At 39.7% G+C, this 23435-nt stretch overlaps 1 protein-coding gene across 2 annotated transcripts in view; it reads right to left on the bottom strand.

The window, feature by feature from the left end:
* SEPHS1 (selenophosphate synthetase 1) overlaps positions 1-23435 on the bottom strand; it is a 153834-nt gene that overhangs the window by 127392 nt on the left and 3007 nt on the right. For both annotated transcript variants that reach the window (XM_053716487.1, XM_053716486.1), the window contains one exon: positions 8561-8830. In XM_053716487.1, the coding sequence (XP_053572462.1) occupies positions 8561-8753 (193 nt within the window). In that variant the 5' untranslated portion in view covers positions 8754-8830. Of the gene's footprint in view, positions 1-8560; positions 8831-23435 lie in introns of those variants that run through there.

Raw genomic sequence — 23435 nt, forward strand, 5'->3', positions numbered from 1 at the left:
GCCGTTTTTATATTTAACCCCTTTACAGTCCCTGGTATCTGCTTTGCTGAGACCCAACCAAGCCCAAAGGGGAATACGATACCAAATGACGCCTTCAGAAAGTCTTTTCTATGTATCAGAGCTCCTCACACATGCATCTGCATGTCATGCTTCTCAAAAACAAGTGCGCAATACAGGCGCGAAAATGAGACTCTGCCTATGATTAGGGAAAGCCCCTAGAGAATAAGGTGTCCAATACAGTGCCTGCCGGTTATTTTACAAAATTCCCAAGATTAAAATAATTCCTCAAGGCTATGGAGTATAAAATATGTTTATATATAAATCGATTTAGCCCAGAAAATGTCTACAGTCTTAAAAAGCCCTTGTGAAGCCCTTATTTACTGTCTGTAATAAAATGGCTTACCGGATCCCATAGGGAAAATGACAGCTTCCAGCATTACATCGTCTTGTTAGAATGTGTCATACCTCAAGCAGCAAAAGTCTGCTCACTGTTCCCCCAACTGAAGTTAATTCCTCTCAACAGTCCTGTGTGGAACAGCCATCGATTTTAGTAACGGTTGCTAAAATCATTTTCCTCTTACAAACAGAAATCTTCATCTCTTTTCTGTTTCAGAGTAAATAGTACATACCAGCACTATTTTAAAATAACAAACTCTTGATTGAATAATAAAAACTACAGTTAAACACTAAAAAACTCTAAGCCATCTCCGTGGAGATGTTGCCTGTACAACGGCAAAGAGAATGACTGGGGAAGGCGGAGCCTAGGAGGGATCATGTGACCAGCTTTGCTGGGCTCTTTGCCATTTCCTGTTGGGGAAGAGAATATCCCACAAGTAAGGATGACGCTGTGGACCGGACACACCTATGTTGGAGAAATATATATTTATTTATTTTTAAAATGTTTAAGATATATATAGAAATATATATTTAAAAATAAAAAGAACATTTCCTTCTATGTGAAGAACGTTGGAATTTAAAAACATAATTTATGCTTACCTGATAAATTCCTTTCTTCTGTTGTGTGATCAGTCCACGGGTCATCATTACTTCTGGGATATAACTCCTCCCCAACAGGAAATGCAAGAGGATTCACCCAGCAGAGCTGCATATAGCTCCTCCCCCCTACGTCAGTCCCAGTCATTCGACCAAGAAACAACGAGAAAGGAGTAACCAAGGGTGAAGTGGTGACTGGAGTATAATTTAAAAGATATTTACCTGCCTTAAAACAGGGCGGGCCGTGGACTGATCACACAACAGAAGAAAGGAATTTATCAGGTAAGCATAAATTATGTTTTCTTCTGTTATGTGTGATCAGTCCACGGGTCATCATTACTTCTGGGATACCAATACCAAAGCAAAAGTACACGGATGACGGGAGGGATAGGCAGGCTCATTATACAGAAGGAACCACTGCCTGAAGAACCTTTCTCCCAAAAATAGCCTCCGAAGAAGCAAAAGTGTCAAATTTGTAAAATTTGGAAAAAGTATGAAGCGAAGACCAAGTTGCAGCCTTGCAAATCTGTTCAACAGAGGCCTCATTCTTAAAGGCCCAAGTGGAAGCCACAGCTCTAGTGGAGTGAGCTGTAATTCTTTCAGGAGGCTGCTGTCCAGCAGTCTCATAGGCTAAACGTATTATGCTACGAAGCCAAAAAGAGAGAGAGGTAGCAGAAGCTTTTTGACCTCTCCTCTGTCCAGAGTAAACGACAAACAAGGAAGAAGTTTGGCGAAAATCTTTAGTTGCCTGCAAGTAGAACTTGAGGGCACGAACTACATCCAGATTGTGTAAAAGACGTTCCTTCTTTGAAGAAGGATCTGGACACAAGGATGGGACAACAATCTCTTGATTGATGTTCCTGTTAGTGACTACCTTAGGTAAGAACCCAGGTTTAGTACGCAGAACTACCTTGTCTGAGTGAAAAATCAGATAAGGGGAATCACAATGTAAGGCTGATAACTCAGAGACTCTTCGAGCCGAGGAAATAGCCATTAAAAACAGAACTTTCCAAGATAACATTTTTATATCAATGGAATGAAGGGGTTCAAACGGAACACCCTGTAAAACGTTAAGAACTAAGTTTAAACTCCATGGTGGAGCAACAGCTTTAAACACAGGCTTGATCCTAGCTAAAGCCTGACAAAAGGACTGGACGTCTGGATTTTCTGACAGACGTCTGTGTAACAAGATGGACAGAGCTGAAATCTGTCCCTTTAATGAACTAGCTGATAAACCCTTTTCTAAACCTTCTTGTAGAAAAGACAATATCCTAGCGATCCTAACCTTACTCCAGGAGTAACCTTTGGATTCGCACCAGTATAGGTATTTCCGCCATATTTTATGGTAAATCCTTCTGGTAACAGGCTTCCTAGCCTGAATCAGGGTATCAATAACCGACTCAGAAAAACCACGTTTTGATAAAATCAAGCGTTCAATTTCCAAGCAGTCAGCTTCAGAGAAGTTAGATTTTGATGTTTGAATGGACCCTGTATCAGAAGGTCCTGTCTCAGAGGTAGAGACCAAGGCGGACAGGATGACATGTCCACTAGATCTGCATACCAAGTCCTGCGTGGCCAAGCAGGTGCTATTAGAATTACTGATGCTCTCTCCTGTTTGATTTTGGCAATCAATCGAGGAAGCAGCGGGAAGGGTGGAAACACATAAGCCATCCTGAAGTTCCAAGGTGCTGTCAAAGCATCTATCAGAACTGCTCCCGGATCCCTGGATCTGGACCCGTAGCGAGGAAGTTTGGCGTTCTGGCGAGACGCCATGAGATCTATCTCTGGTTTGCCCCAACGTCGAAGTATTTGGGCAAAGACCTCCGGATGAAGTTCCCACTCCCCCGGATGAAGAGTCTGGCGACTCAAGAAATCCGCCTCCCAGTTCTCCACTCCCGGGATGTGGATTGCTGACAGGTGGCAAGAGTGAGACTCTGCCCAGCGAATTATCTTTGATACTTCCATCATTGCTAGGGAGCTTCTTGTCCCTCCCTGATGGTTGATGTAAGCTACAGTCGTGATGTTGTCCGACTGAAACCTGATGAACCCCCGAGTTATTAACTGGGGCCAAGCCAGAAGGGCATTGAGAACTGCTCTCAATTCCAGAATGTTTATTGGAAGGAGACTCTCCTCCTGATTCCATAGTCCCTGAGCCTTCAGAGAATTCCAGACAGCGCCCCAACCTAGTAGGCTGGCGTCTGTTGTTACAATTGTCCAGTCTGGCCTGCTGAATGGCATTCCCCTGGACAGGTGTGGCCGATGAAGCCACCATAGAAGAGAATTTCTGGTCTCTTGATTCAGATTCAGAGTAGGGGACAAATCTGAGTAATCCCCATTCCACTGACTTAGCATGCATAGTTGCAGCGGTCTGAGGTGTAGGCGTGCAAAAGGTACTATGTCCATTGCCGCTACCATTAAGCCGATCACCTCCATGCATTGAGCTACTGACGGGTGTTGAATGGAATGAAGGACGCGGCATGCATTTTGAAGTTTTGTTAACCTGTCTTCTGTCAGGTAAATCTTCATTTCTACAGAATCTATAAGAGTCCCCAAGAATGGAACTCTTGTGAGAGGAAAGAGAGAACTCTTCTTTTCGTTCACTTTCCATCCATGCGACCTTAGAAATGCCAGAACTAACTCTGTATGAGACTTGGCAGTTTGAAAGCTTGAAGCTTGTATTAGAATGTCGTCTAGGTACGGAGCTACCGAAATCCCTCGCGGTCTTAGTACCGCTAGAAGGGCACCCAGAACCTTTGTGAAGATTCTTGGAGCCGTAGCCAATCCGAATGGAAGAGCTACAAACTGGTAGTGCCTGTCTAAGAAGGCAAACCTTAGATACCGGTGATGATCTTTGTGGATCGGTATGTGAAGGTAAGCATCCTTTAAATCCACTGTGGTCATGTACTGACCCTCTTGGATCATGGGTAAAATTGTCCGAATAGTTTCCATTTTGAACGATGGAACTCTTAGGAATTTGTTTAGAGTCTTTAAATCTAAGATTGGCCTGAAAGTTCCCTCTTTTTTGGGAACCACAAACAGGTTTGAGTAGAACCCTTGTCCTTGTTCCGACCACGGAACCGGATGGATCACTCCCATTGTTAACAGATCTTGTACGCAGCGTAGAAACGCTTCTTTCTTTATCTGGTTTGTTGACAACCTTGACAGATGAAATCTCCCTCTTGGGGGAGATAATTTGAAGTCTAGAAGGTATCCCTGAGATATGATCTCTAGTGCCCAGGGATCCTGAACATCTCTTGCCCAGGCCTGGGCGAAGAGAGAGAGTCTGCCCCCTACTAGATCCGGTCCCGGATCGGGGGCTCTCGGTTCATGCTGTCTTTGGGGCAGCAGCAGGTTTCCTGGCCTGCTTGCTTTTGTTCCAGGACTGGTTAGGCTTCCAGCCTTGCCTGTAACGAGCAACAGCTCCTTCCTGTTTTGGTGCAGTGGAGGTTGATGCTGCTCCTGTTTTGAAATTCCGAAAGGGACGAAAATTAGACTGTCTAGCCTTAGCTTTGGCCTTGTCTTGAGGTAGGGCGTGGCCCTTACCTCCCGTAATGTCAGCGATAATTTCTTTCAAACCGGGCCCGAATAAGGACTGCCCCTTGAAAGGTATATTAAGTAATTTGGACTTAGAAGTAACATCAGCTGACCAGGATTTTAGCCACAGTGCCCTGCGTGCCTGTATGGCGAATCCTGAGTTCTTAGCCGTAAGTTTGGTTAAATGTACTACGGCCTCCGAAATGAAAGAATTAGCTAGTTTAAGGACTCTAAGCCTGTCCGTAATGTCGTCTAGCGTAGAGGAACTAAGGTTCTCTTCAAGCGACTCAATCCAAAATGCTGCCGCAGCCGTAATCGGCGCGATACATGCAAGGGGTTGTAATATAAAACCTTGTTGAACAAACATTTTCTTAAGGTAACCCTCTAATTTTTTATCCATTGGATCTGAGAAAGCACAGCTATCCTCCACCGGGATAGTGGTACGCTTAGCTAAAGTAGAAACTGCTCCCTCCACCTTGGGGACCGTTTGCCATAAGTCCCGAGTGGTGGCGTCTATTGGAAACATCTTTCTAAATATTGGAGGGGGTGAGAACGGCACACCGGGTCTATCCCACTCCTTAGTAACAATTTCAGTTAGTCTCTTAGGTATAGGAAAAACGTCAGTACTCGCCGGTACCGCAAAGTATTTATCCAACCTACACAGTTTCTCTGGTATTGCAACAGTGTTACAATCGTTGAGAGCTGCTAAGACCTCCCCTAGTAGTACACGGAGGTTCTCCAATTTAAATTTAAAATTTGAAATATCTGAGTCCAATCTGTTTGGATCAGAACCGTCACCCACAGAATGAAGCTCTCCGTCCTCATGCTCTGCGAGCTGTGACGCAGTATCAGACATGGCCCTAGCATTGTCAGCGCACTCTGTTCTCACCCCAGAGTGATCACGCTTGCCTCTTAGTTCAGGTAATTTAGACAAAACTTCAGTCATAACAGTAGCCATATCTTGTAATGTTATCTGTAATGGCCGCCCAGATGTACTAGGCGCCAAAATATCACGCACCTCCCGGGCGGGAGATGCAGGTACTGTCGCGTGAGGCGAGTTAGTCGGCATAACTCTCCCCTCGCTGTTTGGTGAAATTTGTTCACATTGTACAGATTGACTTTTATTTAAAGTAGCATCAATACAGTTAGTACATAAATTTCTATTGGGCTCCACCTTGGCATTGGAACAAATGACACAGATATCTTCCTCTGAGTCAGACATGTTTAACACACTAGCAAAAAACTTACAACTTGGTTATAATCTTTTTTAGCAAAAAACGTACTGTGCCTCAAAGAGGTACTAACGATTAAATGACAGTTGAAATAATGAACTGAAAAACAGTTATTGCATCAAATTTTAAAACAACACAACTTTTAGCAAAGGTTTGTTCCCATTAGTAAAAAACAACACTAATTAAATTTGTACATAAGAAAAACAAAACAACGTTTTTTATACACAGTCACTATAAGAATTCTCACAGCTCTGCTGAGAGAATTTACCTCCCTTCAAAGAAGTTTGAAGACCCCTGAGATCTGTCAGAGATGAACCGGATCATGCAGGACATATAAAAGTAGCTGACTGGAATTTTTTGATGCGTAGCAAAGAGCGCCAAAAACGGCCCCTCCCTCTCCCACACAGCAGTGAAGAGAAACGAAACTGTCACAATTAAAGCAAAAAACTGCCAAGTGGAAAATAATGCCCAAACATTTATTCACACAGTACCTCAGCAATGTAAACGATTCTACATTCCAGCAAAAACGTTTAACATGAGAATAGTTATTAAAAGGATTAGTGACCTTAACACAGTAGTTCCGGTGAAATACCATCCCCAGAATACTGAAGTGTATACATACATGTCATTTTAACGGTATGGCAGGCTTTTCTCATCAATTCCATTCAGAAAATAAAAACTGCCACATACCTCAATGCAGATTCATCTGCCCGCTGTCCCCTGATCTGAAGCCTTTACCTCCCTCAGATGGTCGAGAACAGCAATATGATCTTAACGACTCCGGTTAAAATCATAGTAAAAAATCTCTGTCAGATTCTTCCTCAAACTCTGCCAGAGAAGTAATAACACGCTCCGGTGCTATTTTAAAATAACAAACTTTTGATTGAAGTCATAAAAACTAAGTATAATCACCATAGTCCTCTCACACATCCTATCTAGTCGTTGGGTGCAAGAGAATGACTGGGACTGACGTAGGGGGGAGGAGCTATATGCAGCTCTGCTGGGTGAATCCTCTTGCATTTCCTGTTGGGGAGGAGTTATATCCCAGAAGTAATGATGACCCGTGGACTGATCACACATAACAGAAGAAATACACATTTATGCCACTGCAGAATCTGTCTCTCTTTCTGCATCGGAGATGATTTTTTACGGATGTATTATGGCATGGCACTCTTCAAAATGTAACGGGGAAAGACCAAGTGCCCTCAGTTCCAATATTAAAATTAATTTATTGACCAATGGCTTTTAACTAACCGATTCTGCAGATGTGCTCCCCGTGCGCGGGCGCTAGAATCTGTAGACAAACATAACCACGGGTTGTCTATCAGAAGTTTGTCTAGATTCATATGTGACTGAATCATACACAATGACAAGCTTTCAAAAAATATCTTTGAAGTCAATACATCCTACACCTAACCCAATGTACCAATTAGAGTGTTAAGGAAACTATCCTAAGCCTCATTTATGTATAAAATGTCATGCTTTGTAGAGACTGGGAAATATTGCACTAGATGAAACATGCTGGCTATTTTGTCCTCTCGCAACACAATGCTCACAGGAGTACAAAGTTCTTTCCAAAAAGACCCAGGTTTGGCTGGGAATATTTTTTTCCAGATCCAACATCAACTCTGTTTGGCCATGAAAGATAAGTATGCAAAATCCTTGGAAGGAGAAACAATGAGCAACAATGCACTACTGGCAGCTAGCTGTTGATGGCTCGTCAAATTTATTCACTAGTACACTCAATTTTTCTTTGCATAAATGTTTTGTAGATGATCCATTTATATAGCCCATCTGGGTGTTTTTGTAAAAATGTATAGTTTTGCTTATTTTTAAATAACATTGTGCTGATTTTCAGATTCCTAAACAAGCCCTAAAGTTTTAGATGTATACTGATGTATACAGACTTCAGACTGTGTGTTTGTATAATGGGTCTTTTCATATGCAGGGGAGAGGGGAGGGTCTGCTCTTAGCCCATTTTAGTGGGCGTTCCAGGCTAACCTCATCAACAGTGCTAAATTGGGAGCTTCTAAATGAGTTTTTAAACTGTTTTATACTGGATTTTTATATCAGTATCTTTGCATATTATTCTTTATAAATAGTGTCTATAACATGCAGTTAAAGTGAAGATAAACTTTGGTGAATGAAAGCCTGTTTTTTAAAAATACTATTAAAAACAGGGGCACTTTCATTCATCAAAGTTTACAAAGCAGCCGTTTTGATTAAAAACTTACCTTTGTTTCTTTTCACAGCTACAGAAGTTTACCCCTCCTGGAAATCTTCTCTTCACACCTCAGCAATGACTAATCCAGCTTCCTCCAATCACAGCATGGCCTCAGGCAATAACCACCCTGGGGGGAAAGCTGTGATTGGAGAAAGCAGGATTAGTCATTGCTGACGTGTGAAGAGAGGATTTCCAGGAGGAGGAAGCTTCTGTAGCTATGAAAAGAAAAAAAGGTACGTTTTTAATCAAAACGACTGATTTGGAAACTTTGATGAATGAAAGTGCCCCTGTTTTTAATAGTATTTTTTTAAAAATGGGCTTTCAATCACCAAAGTTTAATTTCACTTTAAATACAAATTGGTGTATACTGCCCCTTTAACTATGTGTTCAAAACCTTTGGCAGTGTTGTAAATATAGCAAGTGAAAAAAACAGCTGATTTAAACTGAGAACACTAAATTCAAAAGGTATAGTAAATAAAAACTGGGTAGGTTCAAATACAATCCGTTAACATGTTGATTTAATAAAGCGTCTAGTGTGTACGTGCACATATATAGACCAGGGAAGCCCACTACTTACCCAGCCTTGGCATAACTGCCCCAAGAAACTGCTCATCCTCCTGAAAATGATTTTCCTGCAAGGATTCCAGCAGTTTTTGTAACACATCTTGAGGAACTTTACAGCCGGTGCCTTTAAGTTCTGCAAAACGAGTCAGCCGGAAGCTCTTGTCCAGCTCGTAGCTCTCTGGATTGAAGGACTCCCGGACAGACATGGTTCACAGCCCAGTGGTTTGTTTCCACGCCTCAAGCACGATAATAAAACACGTTTCCTGGCTCCCTTTCAACCTTGCTAGAAAAAGAAGAAAAAAAAATGAGACAAACTGTTTAAGTCATCTACTCCCAGAAATTAAATTTAAAAAATGATATATAATCTAATAGAATTTCTTATAATGTAAAGAAACATTTAGCAGCATGGTTAGTGGATTCATCATTGTAAACCTAAAGCCAAAAGTCCTATCTGTATTTTATGAGTAGTGAAGGATAATTCGTTATGCCTCCCTAAAAGGGATTAGGTTAAAAGAGCGCATTTTGGTAGCTGTCAAGTCAGGAATAATTCAGTAACATTCAAAAAAAGTTATTTACATTAATAGTAATGATTATAATTATTAATAAAAATGTAGCATTGTTTTGAATATTATCACCAAGGATTTGAGACTGAAACATTTTCTGCACAATACATGTTAAAAGGAAATAATAATAACCTCAATACATGCATTCAAAATAAAATTGTCATTACTGTGTCGCCGAGGATGTAGAAGCTAATCTGATTACTAGAAAATAATTTAAAGGAATAGTCTAGTCAAAATTAAACTTTTGTGATTCAGATAGAGCATGCAATTTTAAGCAACTTTCTAATTTACTCCTATTATCAATTGTTCTTCATTCTCTTGCTATGTTTATTTGAATGTTAGCTTAGAAGCCGTACCATTTTTGGTTCAGCAACTGGGTAGAGCTTGCAAATTGGTGGCTACATTTAGACACCAATGAGAAAGCGCTACCTAGGTGCTGAACCAAAAATTGGCAAGCTCCTATGCTTACATTCTTGATTTTTAAATTAAAGATAACAAGAAAACGAAGAAAAAATCATAACAGGAGCCAATTAGAAAGTTGCTTAAAATTGCATGCTCTATCTAAATAATGAAAGTTTAATTTTGACTAGACTATTTTTTTTAAAGGGACCTTGAATTTTTTATTTAAATAAAAGTTTTAATTTAAGCATATGTTACCCCATTTTCATGCATTTTTACTCTGAAAATTACCAATTTTCTAATTTTCATAGCTGGAAATGCACACTACAGACTTCTCAAGGCTAACCCTGCTACATGTTTCCCTAATTTGTTTTAGCAAATAAACTGCACAACAACGTACTTTATGCTTTCAATAGGACTAGGATTATCCTTGTTGTCTCCAAACTCAAGTCCAGATTAGCTCCTTCAAATAAGGCAAGTGGTGAGTGGAGTTTGGCCATTGAAAAAATTGCAGAAAACAAGATGGTTAAAATGTCTTGACTTGGCCGATGTTATTCAATAGCAACACAACTGAAATGCTTTGTAATTACAAGGTCCCTTTATTTTGTCACATCTTGAATGCCCCTTTAAACCCGTTTATGATTTCAGAGTTTGCCAGGTTGGATGCAACACATCCCCAAGGACAGGGACATAGCTTGCTATGAAGTGTTCTCCCCAGAGGAAGAGAGATACGGATTACATGTGCACAAATAAAAGATGGGGGGATACTGGATACACAGTCCACAAAACTCAGATTGCTGTGAAAAATTACAAAACAGTTGTCTTTATTTGAAGCCATTTTTGCTGCACCTTCTCCATAAAGGTGAATTTCTGTGGTTGAACACAGTATTGTAAGCAAAAAGCATGAGATATTGTATATCTAATTTGCATATGTTACCCAGAGTTCCATGGTGCATTGGTAACAGTGTATATAAAGTACTTTTGGTGAAAAGCAAGTGGGGATACTTGTCTAGATAATAATTCTATCACTACTTTTTTTGAAAGCCATTAAAGCAAAAGCAGTTTCATGCCAGTGACAACATGCCAACTGAAGCAAGAAAAACAGATATGTACAACTTTCAATGGGTTACTTGCTTTTCTTTTAATGTATCATTAGTAAGAGAACACACACACTATAGATATTTAAGTTTATTTCAGTCTCCATTTTTAGACTATGTACCTTGTGTCCTGCATGAAAGATTGTTCAGATTGGCTATGTCACACACATAGTGATAACGTGCAGCATGAGGTTCTGCTTTTGGAGGCACAGGGGGGGATGGCATTGGGAATCAAGGAAGCATTTTGATCTCCCCTGTAGGAGAATATAGGCTGAGTAACTAAATAGAGCTGTAACCGGGGTTCTCATGGGATTTTGCATTACACAAGAATCATCCCTTTGCGTAGATTCCATTGGGGGTAACTGGTCTCCCTTATTTTGTGTTTGACCCCAATGGGTTTAATGAAGTGTTTCTCAAAACCAGTCCTCATGGAACCCTAACAGGTCACAATGTAATTATTTCCTTTCTATGACTGTTCATTAGCTCAACCTTAACAGTCTCACGTGTGCTCAGGTAGAGAAAACCCTTTATATCTGACCAGTTAGGGTGGAATGAATGGAGTATTACTTTTTTACAACATAGATCCTACACTGAAACTCATTTGAAAATACAGCATATGCCCTTCACTTGTTTTTTGTTTGCTGAAAAGAACTATTTGATAAGGAGAAAATAGTTTCAAGTAATATTTAAAAAAACCAAAACAATAAAAACTGTGGATAGACAATTTAACTTCCTATTTAAATTTTGTATAACTTTGTTTGTCAATACTTGGGTAGCTTAACATCCCCTTTACTGGATATGGAAATACGACTGTTCAACTGTACCAAGACATCCCACAAGTACCACAAATGTGTATCAAACACTGGTCTGGAGCAAAATATTTTCCTGGAAGGATGTGGCTAGTGGAGCAGAATGCATGAAGTATTATACCACTTAAAGGGACTGTCTACACCAGAATTGCTATTGTATAAAAAGATTGATAACCCCTTTATTACCCATTCCCCAGTTTTACATAACCAATATGGTTATATTAATAGACTTTTTACCTCTGTGATTACCTTATATCTAAGCCTCTGCAGACTGCCCCCTTATTTCAGTGCTTTTGACAGACTTGCATTTTAGCCAGTCAGTGCTGACTTAAATAACTCCACATGAATGGCACAAGATAAGAGTCAGCCTTCAAGGGCTTAGGAATTATCATATGAGTCTACCTAGGTTTAACATTCAACAAAGAATACCAAGAGAAGAAAGCAAATTTGATAATAAAAGTAAATTGGAAAGTTGTTTATAATTGCATGCCCTACCTGAATCATGAAAGTTTAATTTATCCTTGTTCTCTGCAGACTAAAGCCCACATATGGCAAATGGTGGGTGGCGTTTGGGTAATGAAAAACTACAGTGAAGAAAAAAAAAAAAAGAAGAAAAAAAAAAAGGATGCTGATTTGTTTTAAAGCCAGCACAACAGAAATGTTCTGTAATTACAAGGGGGTCGATTTATCAATCTGCGGCTCGCCTCTGGCAGCCTGAATTCCTCTAGCGGAATTCAGCATTGCACACACAAGCGCTATTTTGCGCTTGCGTGCAATGCTGTCCCCTGCCCGCACACAGCCAATCACATGCGGGCAGGAGCTGTCAATCTCCGACTGGGGAGATTGAAATCCGCCACCTTAAAGGTGGTAAAAGGATCTGATGACCGCTGCTTGTTAAATATGGACTGCAGGTTGTCTTGTGAGAACCTGCAGTCGTAGGGGATCGAAAGGCTTGCGAAACCTATAATAAATCGACCCCAAGGTATTTACTGTCCCTTTAAAGCACAACCTCCCTAAATCATTGCTGCATAAGGTAATGAGGCTGTGAGAAATGTGAGGTAGGGGGTTGAGGGTTATTGTGTAAGAGGCAATGTAGTATAGAGGCAATAACTGAAAAAATGGGTGACTAAAGGGACAGTCTAAAAATATTTTTAAAACGCCTTTACTACCCATTCCCCAGCTTTGCACAAGCAATATTGTTACATCAATATACTTTATAACATTTAAACTAGGGCTGGGCGATATGGGCAAAAATGAAAATTGCTAACACGGGGTGGTGATCTATAAAGAGCTTATGCTGAAATCCTGCTGATGCCTACGTATCCCATATGTACCAAAAATACACATCCCAAAAATACCTGCGCTGTACCTGTGGCCTTGTGCTCCGTCTGACACCTACATATCCCAAAAGCAGTAGCGATAAAAACTAAATAGCCCATTAGTCTCTGTGGTGAGATCCTGCCAAAGCCTACATATCCCAGAATTACTAGTGATAGGAACTACATACCCCATTAGTCTCTGCGGTGAAATCCTGCCAAAGCCTATCCTGCTGCAGCACACGGGGAGCCGAGCGAGGAGAAGGTCACGCAGGTAGCGGATCACTCTGCTGAGCTGCCTGGGGTGTGACGTCACTGGCAGGCGGCTTTCCATTCCGGGACACTGCAAAACCAGTATATGGTGGCCCGGGACTGACCTGCACATGGCACGATCGCCGTGACATAATTTTCCCCCAGGCCCCGCCCCCCATAAAAAATGCTGACTCCCTTGGTTTTTACATTGCGGCAGTTAATTGCGGTTTAAAACCGCATATGCGGTTAATTGCCCAGCCCTAATTTAAACTTCTAAATTTCTACCTGTCTCTAAGCCACTACAGACTGCCTCTTATCTCAGAACATTTTTATAGCTTTTCACAGAGCTAGGCAGCGCTAGTTCATGTGTGCCATAAAGATAATATTGTGCTCACTCTCCAATGGAGTTATTCATGAGTCAGCACTGATTGGCTAAAAAAAGTCTGTAAATAGCCCTGAGATAAGGGTGCCGTCTGCAGAAGCTTAGATACAAGGTAATCACAGAGGTAAAAAGTATATTACTACAACTGTGTTGGTTATGCAAAACTGGAGAATGGGTAATAAAGGAATTATCTATATTTCTAAACAAACATTTTGGTGTAGACTGTCCCTTTAAACTAAGAAATCATAAACTAGGAGGTGATACGTTTATATGAAAATGAAAAAGGGACATAAGTGCCAAAATAAAATAAATCGAGCATATAATAAAAAATAACACCTTTACAATTTACTTCTGGTATTATTTATTATAGAGCATACTGAAGGAAGGCTCAAGAGTGTGCACGTTTCTTTAGCACTATATGGCAGCAGTGAATACAACAATGTATAACATTGTTACAAATATTGTTGAATAACAGTAAAATGTTGAATGCCACTAATCTCTGGATTTGCCAAGCCCTATCACAAAGAAATGTACTAACCAAAGCTATCATGTGTAGCATGTTCCATGGTCTTGAAATCTATTTATTACCCTTCCTTTCTAGTTTGCTCATAATCCTTTATGGAGACTGTGTAATGATTAGAGATGTGCATTCAGGCTTCAGACGATACGAGTCGTTTGATATACAAAGAGCCAAACTCATTGGTCAAAAAAACAGAAGACAGAAGAGAGTTATATTGTTTGGTTAATAGCTCCTTTGTTTGCAATCATGTCCAATACTGCTATAGTATTACCAATGACTGACTTAAAGGATTACTTTCAGTTATAATTTTTAAGCTAAACAACTAACATATTAAAGTTAATAAACATTAATTAAAATCTACTGACCTATATTTTCTCCAAAACAAAGTTTCATAACGTTCTAAAAGTTATATCTTTTATTCGCCGATGATGTCACGTTATCCTGCCCACTATTTTCAGCAATGAGTGTTCAAAATACTTAAACCAATAACTTTGTGTTTAAAGCGCCATTTTGAAACCTAGGTATTGTAAACGGATTGGTACAGAGCAAAGGATACACACGGAGTGGGTTTGGAAAACAATTAAATTTGCAGACAAGATTTCTGATATACGGTAGAGATATGTTAATGAAATGCTATTGATAAAAAGCGTATTTGGGGTAGTTAGTTAGTAACAGGCATAGAAAATATTTACTTACAGTGGCCCTTTAAGGGACAGCCAGTCAGGCACTAAATGCTGGATTTTAGTTACCATAAAAAGATGTTCTTTTAATTGTTCGAACAATTTGTGCTCATATATTGTCTATATTAGCTGTTCCCATTGGACAATGATAAATTGTAATCCAATATTCGTCCGAACCAAATGCCTGTATGCCCAAAATTCATTCAAACATTTGAAAAAAAATCTGAAATACATCTTTCAGACAAAACTAATTTTTCAGCCATGATATTTTTTGGTCAGGCCCAAACACAAACACAATACTAAGTGCTGAAAGCCAACAAAACTAAAGGCTATAGCTTAATAAATTAAAGGTTCAGAGATACCTCTAAGCTGTAAGCTCCATGGGCAGTCCCTTATTATATCCCCCTAGAATGTAAGCTTTTTATTATATACCTCTAACATAACTGTAAGCTTCTTAGAGCTATAACCACCAGCAATCTTGCATAGAGACAGAGTGCAGGAGGGTATAATACAAAAATATTAGACCCACATTACAATTGCATGAGGCGGCAGAGCTACTCCCTTGAGGAAGGGAGCGCTCAGCAGACACGGTGTCTTGTTGTGAGTCAGTGCCAATTTTTCTTACCAACCCGCCCATGGTTTTCCCCTATGACGCTCAATCCGTGCCAGACGGCTAGTGCAAGTTAGGTCCCCTGCTGCTCTCAACAGAGAATCAAAAAAGTGCTGCACCCTCCAATCTGCTGCCCTAGGCAAGGGTCTTGTTTGCCTAGGCCAAAATATGCCCCCGATACATAGTAATGAGGATAATTGAGAGAATCTTAGTGTAGTTTAACATGCAAAGAAATAGGTAAAGGGGGGAATCAAACTGCAAAAAATAAATAAAATTTGGGGTGAATGGGAATAAAAGACAAATCCATGGCAATAATATGAGAAGCAGAAAATTATCAACGAGAAAGCAGACTAAAGTTTCTAATTCTGTTTAAAGTTTTTAAAGGGATAATGCACTCAGGCAAGTGGCTGATAAAAAATAAATCATATTCAAAACAGGCGCAGGAACACCCTTTCAGATGGACTAGGCTATTTCTGTCCCATCCCCACTGGTAGGTTGATTTCTGCTGCTGTTTACATATCTTATATTTAGCCAATACTGAAAACTTTGCACTATTTCTTTTGACAAACAAGGTAAAGGAGCTATTTATAAAAAATAAAAAAATAATACACTCAAGCATAAAAATGGATCACTAAAAACACATTACAATGGAAAGTAAACACCTTGAGATTTTAATATTAAATCGTAAAACAAAATTCTCAGAAGTGAAAAAGGACGCTGCTGACTTTTTCAAGGCTAACCCTGATACAAATCTTTCCTTAATTGGTTTTAACAGATAAGATAAAACAATGAACTTTAACATTATGAAAGTAGCTAGTCCTGTCAGCTGCCGACTCAAAATGAGAGGAAAAAAAAATAAAATAAATCTTAATGAGGCGAGTGGAGTTTGACTACTGAAAGACAGTTACAGCAAACAAGATATTTGTTCTTAAAATGTTTATAGACCGGATACTTTATTCTATAGCAACACAACAAGGTGTTTACTGTCAATATATTTCTATATCCCTGTATATGTAAAATACATCCGTACAAAAGATGCCTTATATATAACCACCAGTATGTTAAATGCACATTAAACACACGGAGTATGATTGTTTTGATTGCATTATACGTTTGCTGCAATTCAATAGCCAAACTCCCACACTTACTTGACTTATTTGGAGAAGCCAATCCAGGCTTGTTACTGGATTAGACAAAGAATTGTTTTGCTGTTGCTTATCTGACCCCCCTGCCAATGCCAGTTTGGGACAGGCACAGGCACCAATTGTCAGGATTGGAAAACATTAAAAGGGGACAATAAATTCAAAATTAAAGGGACAGTCTAGTCTAAAATAAACGTTTCATGATTCAGATAGGGCATGTCATTTTAAACAACTTTCCAATTTACTTTTATCACCAATTTTGCTTTGTTCTCTTGGGATTCTTAGTTAAAAGCTAAACCTAGGAGGTTCATATGCCAAATTTTTAGACCTTGAAGGCCGCCTCTATCTGAATGCATTTTGACATTTTTTCACCACTAGAGGGTGTTAGTTCATGTGTGTCATATAGATAACACTGTGCTCACGCACATGGAGTTACCTAGGAGTCAGCACTGATTGGCTAAAATTCAAGTCTGTCAAAAGAACTGAAATAAGGGGGCAGTCTGCTGAGGCTTAGATACAAAGTAATCACATAAGTAAAAAGTATATTAATATAACTGTATTAGTTATGCAAAACTGGGAATGTGTAATAAAGGGATTAGCCATCTTTTAAAACAATACAAATTATGGTTTTTAGTAGACAACCCAAGGTATTGATCTAGGCACATTTTGGTATATTTCAAAGATGTGATCATATTAACCCCTTCATGACCAGAGCACTTTTCCATTAGTTGACCGTCTGGGACCAAGGCTATTTTTACATTTTTGCGGTGTTTGTGTTTAGCTGTAATTTTCCTCTCACTCATTTACTGTACCTACATATATTATATACCGTTTTTCTCGCCATTAAATGGACTTTCTAAAGATACCATTATTTTCATCATGTCTTATAATTTACTATAAAAAAAATTATAAAATATGAAGAAATGGAAAAAAAAACACACTTTTCTAACTTTGACCCATCTACAACCACCAAAAAACACCCATGCCAAATAGTTTCTAAATTTTGTCCTGAGTTTAGAAATTCCCAATGTTTACATGTTCTTTGCTTTTTTTAAATTTATAGGGCAATAAATACAAGTAGCACTTTGCTATTTCCAAACCATTTCCCCCCCCAAAATTAGCGATAGTTACATTGGAACACTGATATCTGTCAGGAATCCCTGAATATCACTTGACATGTATATATATTTTTGTTTAGTAGATAGCCCAAAGTATTGATCTAGGCCCATTTTGGTATATTTCATGCCACCATTTCACCACCAAATGCGATCAAATAAAAAAAATTGTTCACTTTTTCACAAACTTTCGGTTTCTCACTGAAATTGTTTAAAAACAGCTTGTGCAATCATGGCACAAATGGTTGTAAAATGCTTATCTGGGATCCCCTTTGTTCAGAAATAGCAGACATATAGGGCTTTAGCATTGCTTTTTGGTAATTAGAACGCCGCTAAGCACCACACTTGTATTATGCCCAGTAGTGACGGGGTTAATTAGGTAGCTTGTAGGGAGCATTTTAGCTTTAGTGTAGAGATCAGCCTCCCACCTGACACATCCCACCCCCTGATCCCTCCCAAACAGCTCTCTTCCCTCCCCCACCCCACAATTGTCCCCGCAATCTTAAAGGGACACTGAACCCAAATTTTTTCTTTCGTGATTCAGATAGAGCATGCAATTTTAAGCAACTTTCTAATTTACTCCTATTATCAAATTTTCTTCCTTCTCTTGGTATCTTTATTTGAAATGCAAGAATGTAAGTTTAGATGCCGGCCCATTTTTGGTGAATAACCTGGGTTATTCTTGCTGATTGGTGGATACATTCATCCACCAATAAAAAGTGCTCTCCAGAGTTCTGAAACAAAAAAGAAGCTTAGATGCTTTCTTTTTCAAATAAAGATAGCAAGTGAACAAAGAAAAATTGAGAATAGGAGTAAATTAGAAAGTTGCTTAAAATTGCATGCTCTATCTGAATCACAAAGGAAATAATTTAGGTTCAGTGTCCCTTTAAGTACTGACAGAAAGTCTGCCAGTAGTTTTTTTTTAAATTATATATTTTCTACAGTGTAGGATACCCCCCTTACCACCCCACCTCCCTGAGCCCCCCCCCCCCCCAAACAACTCTCTAACCCTCCCCCTCTCACTATTTGGTGCCATTCTGGGTACTTTTCAAAATAATTTGCCTATTTATTTTTCTGTAGTATAGCTACCCCCCTCAATACCCCCACCCCTCCCCCTCCCAGATCCCTTTTAAAGCTTAACTTCCTACCCTCCCTCTCCCAACAAGACTGCAAATGCATTGCAATGCACATAAGTGCAGATTGTGTGTGCCCTTGCCACCGTGCGAGCTCCGGAACTGATCGGACACTGCTGGCCGGAAGTGATCCAGAGATGGGCCGCCCACCCGCCAGCTGCTTCCACCCACCAACGATCAGCACCATCGCTGGCCGATGCAGAGAGGGCCACAGAGTGGCCCTCTCTGCATCAGTGTGCCAAAAAATGTATTGCAGTGATGCCTCAATATCAAGGCATCACGGCAATACCTTTAAAGCATAAGTGCAGATTGTGCGTGCACTCGCCACTGTGCGAGCTCCCGGGACTGATCGGACACTGCTGGCCGGAAGTGATCCAGAGATGGGCCGCCCACCCGCCAGCTGCTTCCACCCACCAACGATCAGCACCATCACTGGCCGATGCAGAGAGGGCCACAGAGTGGCCCTCTCTGCATCAGTGTGCCAAAAAATGTATTGCAGTGATCCCTCAATATCGAGGCATCACGGCAATACCTTTAAAGCGACTGGAAGTGATCAGTATCGCTTCCAGACGCTTGAAACTCCTGAGGACGTGCCGGGAACGTCGTTGGTTGTTAAGGGTATTTTTTTATAGGACGTTCCTGGCACGTCCTCCGTCGCAAAGGGGTTAAAAAAAATTGTTAACTTTTTCACAAACTCTGGGGTTCTTACTGAAATTATTTACACATTGCTTGTGCAGTCATAACACAAATGGATGTAAAAGCTTCTCCAAAATAGCATACATGGCTTTGCCATTGCTTTTTGGTAATTAGAATGCCACTAATTGCAGCTGCACACCACACTTCGGAAATTAATGGAAGTTAAGGGGTTAACAGGTAACTTGAAAGGTTAAGTTTAGCTGTAGCAATTACCCTACCACCCCCTGATCTATCCTAAACAGCTCTCTAGCCTCCCTCCCCCCCTCCCCCTCACACACACTGGTAACCATTATCTTAGGTACTGGCAGACAGTCTTCCAATGTGAAGTTTTATTCTTTTTTTTTTCTTCTTAAAATATATTTTCTTATTATTTTCTACAGTGTAGCATTACCCCTTACCTTCCCGTGACCCTGAACTTTCCAAAAAGCTCTCTAACCCTCCCACTCTAACTAGTGTCCACCATCTTAGGTACTGGTAGCTGTCTGCCAGTATCCAGTTTTCTATCTATGCATCTCTTTATTTACATGAAACAAAATCTGTAGTGTAGCTGCCCCCCCCTCCAAGCACTCTTTTCCCCTACCCTCTATTCCCACTCTCTACTCTAGAACCCCCCTATCCCTTCCAAAGCATTGTTTCCTGCAGTATATCAGTGCCACCCATTCCTACACCTCCCTCCCCCCTCCAGCAATGGGCTGCCCAACCGCCTCCTTCCTAACCCTCCCAAACTAACACTACCGGATGCAGAGTGTCTCTCTTTGCATGTCTATTTCTGCATAGCTACACTTGTGGGGCATGTAGAAATAGCACAATCTCGCCACTGTTAGCGAGATTGTGGCAGAAAGAGGCCCAGGACAGCAGCGCCGTATGGTCGTTAAAGGGATATAAAACCCAAATGTTTTCTTTCATGATTCAGATAGAGCATGAAATTTTAAGCAACTTTCTATTGTACTCCTATTATCAAGTTTCTTCGTTCTCTTGGAATCTTTATTTGAAAAGAAGGAATGTAAGCTTAGGAGCCGGCCTATTTTTGGTTCAGACCTGGGTAGCACTTGCTGATTGGTGGCTAAATGTGATAACGTAAAATAGAAAGTCTCATAGCAGCGAGTGCTTCTGCCTATCAGAAGCTTTTCCTCAGCAGTCTGCCCACACACAAGCTGCCATGCTATACACTTCTGGCAACTGCGTCACTGTGAGTGCATTGCTGAGGAAAAGCTTGGGACAAATGGCCCCCTTCTGAGAGGTTGAACTGCTCACAGATTGCAATATAAAAATAAAAAAAGCTACCTATAGGTAGACGGAAGCAGCAAGTCACTTTTTGATGTAAATTTTTATTAAAAAGCATTACATTTCATGACTGCTGGGATATGAAACAAACTTTAGTAGAAAGAAAAAAAAAGGTAAATCAAAGTAAAGATAAAAAGAAACTTACTGGTAATCTTGCTAAACGAGCACTCAAAAATGATCAGTGTAGCCACTGCCTGTAAGCTTAGGGTTGCCACCTTGGTCATTTTTTCCTGGACACTTATGAGTTATGCATGTTGCAGGGTACGTAGGGAGGAACATGTATTGTGCCTCTGGACATCACATGAATAGTGCGGGTGAACTGCACAATACATGTTCCTCTCTGCTTAACCTGCAGCATGTGTAGCTCATAAGTGTCCAGGAAAAAAAGGCCAAGGTGGTAACTCTACTTCAACAAGATAAGCAAGCAGCCATTACATAAAGTTCTACTGCCACATGATTTTTGCAGAAAATTCCTACTGAGCATGGGCAATAAACTGACTTCACCTAGATTAGATGTCTCCTAGCAACACTTCAAGGGAAAAAACTGCTTATTTGCCTTCCTATAAAGACCAGAGCCTCCTTGTGGGGCTGTGACAGGTAGTAATGGACTCTTCACAAGTAAAGTTTAATATAATTTTTTTTTTAAATGTAAAATCCCTTTAAAATGCTGAATACACAGTGCAATTATCCCTATTTAAAAGGGACAGTCTAGGCCAAAATAAACTTTCATGATTCAGATAGAGCATGTAATTTTAAACAATTTTCCAATTTACTTTTATCACCAATTTTGCTTTGTTCTCTTGGTATTCTTAGTTGAAATCTTAACCTAGGAGGTTCATATGCTAATTTCTTAGACCTTGAAGCCCACCTCTTTCAGATTGCATTTTAACAGTTTTTCACCACTAGAGGGTGTTAGTTCACGTATTTCATATAGATAACACTGTGCTCGTGCATGAGAAGTTATCTGGGAGCAGGCACTGATTGGCTAGACTGCAAGTCTGTCAAAAGAACTGAAAAAAGGGGCAGTTTGCAGAGGCTTAGATACAAAATAATCACAGAGGTTAAAAGTATATTATTATAACTGTGTTAGTTATGCAAAACTGGGGAAACGGTAACAAAGGGATTATCTATCTTTTAAAACAATAAAAATTCTGGTGTAGACTGTCCCTTTAAGTATAATCCACTGCCGAGTGCTTTTTTTATTACAACGAAAAATATAAAAGTATTTATCTCTTTAATGCAATAGAAAAAGCAATAGAAAAAAGGAAGGAAATATATGAGGATGTGTTTTGAAGTTATGTACTATTAAAGAGACACTACAGTCAAAATTAAACGTTTGTGATTCGGATAGCACATGCAGTTTTAGGAGACTTTACAAAAGTGTACAAGAGTCTGTTAGTAGTTGATGGCTGTCACATGATATAAGGGGCTGCGAATTGAAGTAAATGTTGACATTTGTCACACACAAATTATTGTATTATATTCATTATGTACTTTTAGATTATGCAAATTTACTGTATTTAAGGGTCCTTTAACTATGGAAGACCGATCACTATAGCATTTTTTGCTGGATTATTATAAAGTAGTAAGTATAGAAGCCCGCACCTGGTATGCCAAGTGCTATTTGTGTACACAATCCGAGCACACTATTTTATGTAAAAATTAAAAATAAATAGATAAAAAAATCCTTAAAAGTGGATACGAAACCCAATTTTTTCTTTCACGATTCAGATAGAACATACAATTTTAAAAATGTTTCCAGCTTACTTCCATTATCTAATTTGCTTCGTTCTTTTGGTATCATATGTTGAAAAAGGTACCTAGGTAGGCTCAGGAGCTGGAAGCTAGCTGCTGATTGGTGGCTGTATGTATATGCCTGTTGTCTGACTTACAGCTGCGTTTAGCTAGCTCCCAGTAGTGCACTACTTCCATAAAAGACACCAAGAGAATGAAGCAAAATCGATAATAGCAGTTAAAGGGAAACTGAACCCAAATTTTTCTTTTGTGATTCAGATAGAGCATGCAATTTTAAGCAACTTTCTAATTTACTCCTATCATCAAATTTTCTTCATTCTCTTAGTATCTTTATTTGAAAGGCAAGAATGTAAGTTTAGATGCCGGACCATTTTTGGTGAACAACCTGGGTTGTTGTTGTTGCTGATTGGTGGATACATTCATCCACCAATAAAAAAGCTGCTGTCCAGAGTCTGAACCAAAAAAAAGCTTAGATGCCTTCTTTTTCAAATAAAGATAGCAAGAGAACGAAGAAAAATTGATAATAGTAGTAAATTACAAAGTTGCTTAAAAGTGCACGCTCTATCTGAATCACAAAAGAAAAAATTTGGGTTCAGTGTCCCTTTAACTGTAAAGTGGTTTAAAATTATCTAAATAGATTATGACGAAACATTTTTGGTTTCATGTCCCTTTTAAAGTGAAAGTAAACTTTCAAGAATGAGTGCGGGCCAGTTTTTAAAAATACTATTAAAAATAGGGGCACTATCATTCATGAAAGTTTACATTTCATCCGTTTTCTTAAAATACTTACCTTTTCTTCTTGAAGCCGCTCCATCAGCCCGTTGCAAGCCTCTTCATACTTCAGCAATGACTATTCTGGCATCCTCCAATCACGGCTCCCCCCCTCCGGGGAAATCATTGCCTGAGGCAACGCCATGATTGAAGGAAGCCGGTTTCGTCATTGCTGAGTAAGTTAACCAGGAAGAAGCAGGCGGGGGCATTGTTTCAGAACGGCGATCCAGCGTTTCAGAAGAAAAAGGTAAGTATTTCTAAAATCTGGTGCAATGTCAGTTTTCATGAATGAAAGTGCCCCTGTTTTTAATAGTTTTTTTTTTTTTTTTTTTTAAACGGGCACTTTTATATGAAAATTGACCTT

This window comes from Bombina bombina, chromosome 6 (genome assembly GCF_027579735.1).
Source record: "Bombina bombina isolate aBomBom1 chromosome 6, aBomBom1.pri, whole genome shotgun sequence".
NCBI lineage: Eukaryota > Metazoa > Chordata > Amphibia > Anura > Bombinatoridae > Bombina > Bombina bombina.